Source organism: Oxyura jamaicensis, chromosome 26, assembly GCF_011077185.1.
Source record: "Oxyura jamaicensis isolate SHBP4307 breed ruddy duck chromosome 26, BPBGC_Ojam_1.0, whole genome shotgun sequence".
In the NCBI taxonomy this organism is placed as follows: domain Eukaryota; kingdom Metazoa; phylum Chordata; class Aves; order Anseriformes; family Anatidae; genus Oxyura; species Oxyura jamaicensis.
Genome location: NC_048918.1, coordinates 6361804 through 6372139, shown reverse-complemented (window position 1 = coordinate 6372139; position 10336 = coordinate 6361804). Strand labels below are relative to the sequence as shown.

At 43.6% G+C, this 10336-nt stretch overlaps 1 protein-coding gene across 1 annotated transcript in view; it reads left to right on the top strand.

The window, feature by feature from the left end:
- Positions 1-378: 378 nt before the first annotated feature.
- Positions 379-10336, top strand: part of SYT6 (synaptotagmin 6) — a 44625-nt gene continuing 34667 nt past the window's right edge. The window contains exon 1 of the mRNA XM_035346902.1: positions 379-798. Coding sequence (XP_035202793.1) covers positions 645-798 — 154 coding nt within the window. The 5' untranslated portion in view covers positions 379-644. The remainder of the gene's footprint in view (positions 799-10336) is intronic.

The window sequence follows — 10336 nt, the reverse complement described above, 5'->3', positions numbered from 1 at the left end:
AAACAAACAACAAAGTATGAAATACAATAGCATTCTCAATCTTTATGGCCATCTGCAGCCTGTCATGCTATGACTGGTACAAACAAATTAATAAAACCTACTGCTTTTGTTATCTTTAGCAGTTCTAATAGTTTGTGCAATGTTTGTGGGAACACTTGTTTCTCTGGTCTGACGATGTGCTGTCCTCAGAGCATTCACTCTTTTGTAAAATTGCTCTGGGGCTGGGATTTGAAACTCTGCCTCTGGAGAACTGAGAAAAAGAGAGGCCAGCAATTGAAGGGTTAAAAGGAATTATCTGGGCTGCAGCTTTAAAAACGTAGTATGGAGGGTATGAAACTGAATTTAGTAGGAGGTTCTTTGTCTGGAACACGCCTTGGCAGTAAACAGATATCTGATCTCAGAGGCAATAGGACTGTCAGGAGCATGGCAGGGCTGCAGCGAGCTGGGATTTCTGGAGTCTGACCAGAGGCTCGCTGGTCTGAATGCTGAGGAGGGTTTGTAGAGCTGGAGATGCGCAGGGTGTCTCTTGAAGTGCTGCCATGCCAAAGGGTGGGACTGGTGTGATTAAAAATAAGCAAACCTTCTTCTCTTAGTTTGACTTTCTTAGACAGCCAGGGGGGACAGCAGAGGATGCAGCCTGGGAGATGAGCGGTACCAAGGATGACAGCCGCTGTCAGAAGGCAGTTCACATTGTCAGCAGGCTATGCCGGAAGAAAAGCCTGCCTAGCTTGGACCTGGATGCTTGCAGGGAATTCCTCCTTCTGCCTTCAGACCAGAGCCTGAGTATCTCCGAGCCAGGTACAGTACTCTGGTCCTGTGTGCTTGAGCAATGCTTGTGACTGCAAACAGCCCAAGGCAGGAAGACTCTTGCAAAGGGTAGGAAATGTTTGCAAGCTCACTGTTGGAACCTGGGGGGAAATGGTCTCAGCACACATATCTGTGTCATTATTTTCCTTTACATGTTCCACAGCTGAGCTTTTGGTGCAAGTACTACTTAACCTGTTGATGTGAACCAGTGTAACCTGGGAATAGCTGTACTGAGAAGACAGACAGGGGAAGTGCTGGTAGAGAGATGGTTAATGATACAAAGTTCTGTGAAAGTTCCTCATTTTATTAAAAACCTAGACTCCTGTCCTATATAAAGCAAAAAGTAATAAAAAGCTTATTTAAGAAACAGACAGGAACCATTTGTTGTTACCCCAGCTTGAGAAAAGCAATGATTTGCATGGACTTTTTTTTTTTTTTTTTTTTTAAGTCAAATAAGGAATCTTAATGTACTTTCATGTATTTCTTTTAGTGTCCCCACCTGAAGGTTGTCCTCATCAGCTTGTAAAGCTAGGGAGACACGCTGGCTTTTCAGCAATGGACTAAGAGCAAGTATAGGGCTCTAAAAGTAAAGAGGCATTTCTTTATTGGAATATGGTTAATTTTCTGTAAGCTTCTGATCACAGCTCCTTGTTCCTGAGAGGTCTGCTCCTGCCTGTAACTTAAAGACATTTGCAGAGGGAACTTACATCCCAGGGTCACACTCTGAGGAGCAAAAACCAAATAAACAAAATGCTTTTTAGCATTATTGATAACATTCTCTAAGTTGTTTGTGTATTAGATCATTTGTGCAGAGCGCTTATTTATTTATTTACTTTTGTAATTAGCTGACACTTATTTTAAGGTTTCTGTAGATAATAATTTACTAATCTGGCCTGATTTCATGGCATAAGTTTTCAGAAACCTTTCATCTCCCCACCTGAGGACACCTGTGCAGAGCCCAGGGGTAGCCCATCAGTTCCTGCCCAAGGCTCGTTGTGTCACCTTGCTTCAGGTCCTTCCTGCCAGTGTCTCACACACCAGGACATGACTGGCACCAGGACACACTGACAGCTCTCTGCTTTCTCTGGGGTTCTGCCATCTGTTTGCTTGTAGCACTGCTTCCTCTACTGTTTTGCCAGTATGTTAGGCCTAACACCTTCATTTCACATTCCACTCCTCCTATAACTTGTCATCTTAAAATGTCTTTGCTTTATATCTGCTTCTTCTGGAGGCCTCTTATCTCTGCTGGTACTATGTGTTGCATCCAGTGAAACTGCTTTCTCAATTGCAAATATCTTTATGCATTGTTACCTAATTTTTTACCTTGGTACCCTAATTAATGTTTTCTTGACTGTATGCAGCAGGAATGTCTGTACTGCTGTTGCTCTGCCTACACTGTTAAGACAGATAGGGGCCTGCAATTGTTTATGCAGCCTATTAAGGATCTCATTAGTCTATTTTCAGGTCACAATCACATAATCATATCCCTTTAACAGCTCCAAACATTTGTCTGCTCTGATCTAGTTTAAGTACCAGCCTCTATCCCAGTGCTCTGTGCAAGCTATGCTGGGCTGACTGACTGCACTGGGTGCATTGACAGCTAGTGCTGCTGTCTCTGCTCTGCATGACTGGGACCATTTTTATTTCTAGACAGCACTGAGGACACTGTTTAGGCCCAATAGGTACTAATATTTCTGAGATGCCTAAATGTAAAACTGCTCCAGCAAGCGGAAACACATCTGTTTGCACGAAGCATTAACTAATGTTGTTGACTGTGGTGGTAAGACAACCTCTCCCATTAGTGTCTGTATGTGTATCAAATTATCTGCATTTGTGCTTTGTCCCTTTTCCACTAAAGGCTTATGTTAAGCAAATTTGCTATCAGCCACCTAGACTCCTATGTTCAGATCTGGTGAGCTCTTATGCATAAAGATGTGCAAATAAAAACTGATGTGCAAAGATGAGCAGTGATAAGACTTTGAGATAAGGTGCCATATCAATCCCAACAGGAAAGTCAGAGGAGGAGCAGTGCAGCACAAGTGCTGGATCCTGCTGAGGTGCTCCCAGTGTTGGACTGCACAATCTTGGTAACCTGGGTGCAATGTTTTCTGGTGTAAAATTGACCCTCTCTGTCATCATTGTGTGAATTCAAGGACTTTTCCATCAGTTTGTTACCTCCTGGATAAATCTATTAGCTGATGGATAAATCAGCTCAGGTTGGCAACTGTCCCCGAGAAGTTTGCATTGCTGGCGAGCAGGCAGAGGAAAGCACTAATGCTCCCCAGTCAGGGAGACAGGGCTGCTTCTGCACAGCTGTTTGCCATTAGACCCTGCAAGGTGATCTGCTTTTTTGATATCTTTCAAGTTTTGAGAGAGAGCATTATCTTCTGGGAATGCTGTGGAGTTGCAAAGAAACTAACTGAGTATCAGTAGCCTTCTTGAACTGTATCTGACTGTGGATAAGAAGTGTGAATACAAAAATAATATGTAATGGTTTATGTGAGAATATGTTGAAATGTGCAACTCTGGTTTTATGCAGTGACAGTTCTGTTGAAAGCATTTTAAATTGGATCTGAAAAGTGATACTGTGTATAAAGTAGATGCTTCCCTACTCTCTGTAGTTCAGGTTATGTAATAGCTGATTCCCCTACTTGGTCAATAACAGAAATACAGCTGCAGCATTTCTCTAGCATGCCGTATGGTATTGTATACCAACAAAGGAGCATTGCAGGCTGCTGCTGGCTAGTAATCCAGTAGCTAAGTATGTCAGAAAAATAAGGTATTTGGATGAAGAAGGTACTGGTCATGATGTATCAGTGGCATGTGAGGGTGAGTGTTTACCTGCAGTTTGGCCGGTGGCAGTGCCAGGAATAGAACTGATCTCCTGGCTGTGGGCCCTGAGATTGAGCAAGAGGCATCATCCTTTTGTTGTGCTTATCTAAAATCCCCCCTGTAGCTCACCCCATCTGATAGCTCTCTTCCCTGCCAGTCCTCAGCTGTTGTGCAGCGATGCTGTGAGTGTGACTAGCACACAGGCATAAGCTGTAGGCAAAGGAGATGCCTGTGATATAGAGACAACATTTACCACTGCAGTGATGTGCCTTAAATAAATGGATACATCAGTTCTCTGCCCTGGAGCTGCAGCAAGTGCTCTAGGTTTGCAGAGCTCACCGAGATCATTCGTGGAAAAGCCCTGTTGAAGGGTGAAGTACTTGGACAACCCTGCAGGGGAACCCATGCTCCAAACCCCAGGGCAGTGCTGTGCTGGGCACGGTGAGCTACTGTATGTGGCCTGATGCCCCTGCCTGTAGGAAAGGAGCTGCTTGCTGGAGTGCAGCAGATTCCAGGGGCTTTGGGGAGCAGGGTGCCAAATCCCACTCTCCAGGGCCTGCTAGGAGCCCCTGTGACAGCGCATGTGCTCTGCTGAGTGCTCACGTCTGGGGTTGCTCCCAAGGGATGGAGCCCATGGCCTCTCCTGCAAGCAGCCCTGCTCCAGCCTGCCAGTACCCCTGGGCAGTGGGCATGGCATCCCTCCTTGCCATCTCTTGTCACTGTGAAGGGTGCTATGGACTCATCTACATGGTCAGGCTGCCACTGAATTTGGGCTGAATCAAGGTACTAGTTCACTCCCAGTGTTTGCTGGAACCAGATCCTGCTCCCCATGGGTGCGTGGTGCTGTGTCTGGCTGCAGACAGAGACTGCCCACCCATGCTGGGAGATCATGCCAGGCAGGGGACAGCACACAAGGTGGGAGCTTGAGTCCACAGAGGGATTTAAAAACAAAATGATAATTCTGAAGTGAACATGCAGAGCTGGTGGAGCATGACTGGAGTCTGTGACTTGTGATGCTTGCTGACTTTAAAGGAGGGAATGTGGGTGTGATGTGGAAAGGAATTTACACCAGGACCTGAGCACATCCAGCACTTTTTTTTTTTTTTTTTTTTTTTTCATTTATTTGTTTGTTTTCCCTCATTGTATCCATTTGTCAAAAGCTTCGATGTCCTGTACAATAAGTATAGTCTACACTATGTAGGTGCTGTGCAGAAGTGTTGCAGTCTTTACCCAGAGAGTCACTGTGGGGTTGTGTGCACAACCCCAGCTGATGCCAGCACTGAGTGTGTACCCTCCTCAAACACTTCCTTATGCATTGATTCTCCTCAGAAAAATGCCCTAGTGCTTTCCTAGCACAGGGTACTAGAGATGAAGCTAGAGGAAGAAAAAGGACAACGGGGGAAAATGAAAAAACAGAAGAGTCTTTAAGATAACATTTCCCAGCACACTTTGTCAGATATCCTTCTGAGCTCTAATCCTGCAATAATTCAGTGCATATTTAGCATTCTGCCCTTTGTGTGAACTGCTCTTTTTTAAACTTCATGATGCAGACAGTACACCTGGTACAGCAATGAATACCTTCCTGGCACTTTACAAATACTATTAAAATGTTAAACCCACATGTACATAAATGTTCCTGCTGCAGGCAGAAAAAAGGCTGAATTTTTGTGCAATACAGGGTTTTTCATTGCAGGAATGTTGATGGCAAATGAACATTTTTATATGGAGAAATTGCTTCTGAAGTATTTTTCTTGGAAAACATTATCTCTTGATAGGATGCTTTGACTAATGGGAAAATTGATGGCATGCCCATTCACTGATGTGGGATGCCTATGGCCACTAGCTATAAAATATGGGCAATTTTTGAATTTACTTATTGGCTGTAATAACACACTTCTCTGAATCACTGCTAAAGTGTATTTTAAGTAAATACGGTGCCATAAATGTGAGCATGTTTGAAGTCACCCAGGCAAAACTAATATTAATCACTGAAGCTTATGTTTCCAGAGGCCAAGCATGGAAGTAGAAGCACCTACAGGCAAAGATCTTTCTTATCACAGAGTAATGCACTTGCAAAATTAATTTTGCTTTCCTCTGTGAGTGCCTGGTCCACCAGCAGAAATGGAAACAGCAAGAGCTACATGCAGCACATTTGCTCTTTAGCTCAAGTAAAACATCTTTGTGCTCTGCTCCTGAAGGTGTCAAGTTCAAACCTTGCTACCAGTGGGAAGTTTACAACTATATTAAAATAAGGTCAAAACGAGCAGCAAAAATATAGAAAAAATTATTATATATCCAGTCTATGAATATATGTTTATGTATAGTGTGTATATTTATGACTTTACAGCTGGTTCTATGTGCTGCGATGGTCCTGATAAATAAAATGCACCTATAGAGCTGTGTGGAGTGTGTGTGTTTAGGAGCTTTGTAAGTACATCTCTGCATAGCTGCAGGTTTGAATCTGCTTAATTGCTGTTGGTTGATTCATTCTTGAAGCAGTACAGGGAGGCTGATTATGTTTATAGGTTTTTTTGCGGACCTCAGAGCCTATTCCTGTGCAGCTGCAGTAGCCTCATGCATAGTCAGGGATCAGAATCTAAAACTCCATAGAAACAGGCAGCCAGATTGCTGCTGGTGTTAATTGTGTATGCGAGCAGGCTGAGGACAGTGACCACGGATTGAGCTGAAGAACAGATACCTCTCTGGTAAGTCCACATTTCTGAAGTTACTTTATTATTTTTTCCCCTTTTTCATAATATGGAGCTTCTTTTCCTTAGCAAAGATTTGCTACAGAGGTTTCTGTCTTTGCCATTGAAACATTTTCTTTTGCTTTCAGTGTTTTCCCTGTTTCACCAAGACCAAGCATGTGCTTTTAGCTAGTTCAAATCAGGGCATATTCTTACTCTGATCTTCTCCACTGTTTTGCAGGATGATTCTGAGTAGCTGGTATTTTTATGTTTGCAGGTGTTTGTTGCTTGACATCTTTGCTTTGCTGAAGTCTTAACAGTGCAATGTGTACAGCCTGCTGCATACACCATGTATTCACTTAAATTCACATGGTTTCACATGTGCTCATTCATTGTTCAGAGGCAAAACTAGAACCACACCTGGATCTCAGTTCTGATATAATTTTTCATTTAAGTGTAGTTTCAGCTATCATTGTTTTTCTTACCTGTTTTTTCTTCTTACTGTTCACATTTCTAGGTATGCTCATATTCTTCTTTAGGACCCCGTGTTTCCATCTCATGTTGGTTAAGCAGCTTTTTCTAGCTTTAATATTTATTTCTTATTCAGAGGTGATAATATATGTTTTTATTCCTCTCTGTATAATGTAGAAAGGAGAAGCTTGTCTGTAACAGCCCTTATTGTTTCACTCCAGTAGACTCACTAATATAACAGTCACTTATGATGGCAGTTATTTGAGAAAGATGTGATTTGTCTCTCTACCATGCATTGTCCTTAATTATACTTGTGCACAGCAAAATGGCATCCTAGAAGGACAGAGGAGGGATATTTGGAGTGACTGTACATTAAATTTTCCATGGAGGAAAAAAAAAAAAAAAAAGTTATCCTGAAGGGTGTCTTGTGCATAGTGAAACTGCAGATAATAATTAAGGCCGCTTATATTTTAGTTCAGTTTGTTATGCTGTAGCAGGGCAGTGTTTGACAACATCACAGGAAAATATGTAACAAAGACTAAAGGCAGGATGCCTGAAGCTCAGTTCATAGAAGCCCTTTCAGAGACATCAAAGCATCATACACTTCCAGAGTATTTGGTTCCATTGGATAATAATTGACCAGAAATTCTAGCACACTGGTATCTTTGGTAATATAAGTATTACTCTGTTTTTCTATGCATGTTTGTAATTGCTGCAAAGAAATGCATGTACACTTGTAACAATACAGCATTAGATAGATACAGCAAGCACCTCTTTAAATGTATTTTTTCCACACGCACTACTTTATCTCTTGGACATCTGTGCGTATTTGCTCAGATATCTGAGCTTGATTCTGAATCTGCTCTCTGGTCAAAATGATCATGCTAAAAAGATTTTATGGTGCATGGCACGGAATGACACAAGTCGTTGGAGAAGGGAAAAAGAAGCTCAGAATCCATTTAAAAAATTTGAGGGATCACACAGTCCAGCCTGCATGGTGACTGCCGTGTGGTACATTTTAGGGGTTAAAGATCGCTGTCTTTGTTACAAGCTAATGGAAGCAGCAGCAGCAGCTAATAACAGGAGCAGAGCCATTCAGGGAGGAAGTTCCCTGATCATTCAGCACAGCCAAGAGTCAGCTCCTCTGTCTCTTGAATAAAGCAGTGCTGCTTCCATCACTGCTGCATTATGAACAGGGCAGCACGGGTCTCTGCACGGAGCAGCTGGTCCCAAGAAGGGAGGTGACTGGGGGATCCTCTTGGCTGCTCTGTGTCTTGCAGACACTGTTCCAAACAGGTCACTGCTCTTCTGCCATGCAGACCATGCTGTCTGTCATCTGCCAGGTGTTAACAGCAGTGACACGTTGAGAGAGGGGGAAAGAGGTAAGACATAGGCTTACACGCTCATGCTGGGTATGGATGTAACTGGCAACCTGACCTCTTGGGAACATGGATGGAACATGGAACATATTTTCCAGGCTTTTCAGCACTTGTGGCCAGGGGAGTTTGCATGAGTCCTGCATCCCTCCTGCTCTGAAGAGGTTTACTATGGGATGGGTCCACGTAATTAAAGCTCTTCCAGGTGTGTTCAGGTAGTTGAGGAGTGCCTTTGCTCTGGAGGGGCTCTGTGTCCCTGGGGAAAGTGGCAGTGCTCACAGTGCTGAAGCAAAGTCTCCAAAGCCTCCAGACAGCTTTCCAGGCTACCTTGTCCCAGGCTTAGGGTCAGTGCTTTGTGAGCCGTAGATCTCTGCTTCTTCTGATGCTCGGGCTGTGTCTCCCTGTGTGGCCCCAGGTCCTGCTGGAGGGTCTGTGCTGCACTGGCGATCAGTGTATGCTCCCTGCTGGGCAGGATTCATGTTCTGAGGCTGCAGAGTGGGATGAAGGAGACCCTGATTCTCTTTCTGATCACACTTTTGTTGAGATGTTTCAGGACAGCCTGGCTTTGTGTTTTTTCCTTTTTGAATCAAAATGGAGTCAGAGCATGCCTGCTGCTGTGAGCCTGGGCAATGAGCACAGCTGTGTTCCCAGCCTCTCTGATGTTACCTCACAACAGCTGTGGCTTTGACCAAGGCTTTGAAGAGTAATTTTAATGTCCAGGGTCTTCAGTCGCTTATGGGAGAGAGAGTGATAGTGAAAACCTTTTGCTTATTTTATTTACATTACATCTTGAAATGAAGCCATATTTCTGCATCTCAGAAGGGTCCATAAGATGGTATTTTGCTGTCTGCTTAGCTCTGCTAAGCTTCAGGTCTGGACAAAGATGCACCCCATATTGAACAGCCTCCCTGGCACTCCCCTGCTCAGTTCAGGTCCTCTTTAGAGAGGTCACATCATGGGGGGAAGATAACATTCAAGGTTGGACATGTAACCTCAGCCCAGGGGATCATGTGTGTGTTCAGCACTACTGAGTCATTTACAGGTGTTGCTACAGCATATTGTGATAAAATGTCATGGGATTAGCACACAGCTATGTACTATAATTATATGCAGTGTGGCTTATAATAGTTCATTAGATTGTCATCAGTTAGGCATAAAGCGATGACAACTGTTACAATCTCATTTATAATACTGTAGAGAACAGCTGATTAAGACACAAAACGACCAGAATCACTAGGGAATGTTTTCTTCAGTTTGGAACATTTTTTTTTCTATTTTTTTTTTTTTTTTGTCACTTTTGATAATATAAATGAACATTGTTGACATCTCAAAGTTCCCCTTCTGGTTGCACATGTCAAAAAAAGTTTGAGAAACAAGCATGCCTTTGATGCTGTCTGGAGGGAATGTCTGAATCACTTTTGAGTAAGTAAACAGAGAATACCTTTCCTCAGCAGAAAGCAAGGAGGAGGGGAGAAGAGTTGAGGCTTGTGAAGGTTTTGCAAGTTGAGCCTGTGTGGTAGAATGGTTTGACAGTCCCTTTTGTGTAAAACAGCCAGAATCGTGGTGCAGCTGGGGAGAGTACGCAGCACTCCTGACCCATGCTGGTTCCTCTGGAAGGAGTGCTGTTGAGGTCTGCAGTGACTGCATAGGCTGACACTGCTGGTGAGCTCAGGTTGTACTGGACTTCATGACAGGTCACACTGTGCTCTGTCTCCAGCAGATACTTTTGGTCAAGCTAGCCCTCTGCAGGGTGTGAGAAATCCTGTGGGAGAGGAGCCCAAACAAGTATCTTCTGTTTCAGCTAGAATCCCTTGCAATAAACACACAAAAAACAATGCTATGCTGGCATTTGTGGCTGTCTCTCTCCCAGTACAGACAATCAGAACCAAGTGGCATAATGTGGTGTAAACATATGGAAAAGTTGGAGCTGCACCCAAAACAGGGAGGGTGCTGAGAATATTGCAGATTTGTGTCCCTGCCCTTTCAGCATAAAATCAGAGCTTCCTTGCTTTGCTGAGTTGGTTTCATTCAGAATTTATGGGTTTCTTGTTTCTTTGGTCTTCTGGCAGTTCCTCCAAGAAGTGCCCAGGGGTGTGACAGAGGAGGTGATTGGCTCTGCTCCTATATTGTCCCCTTGCCAATGTCCTTGCTGACTTGGAGTGT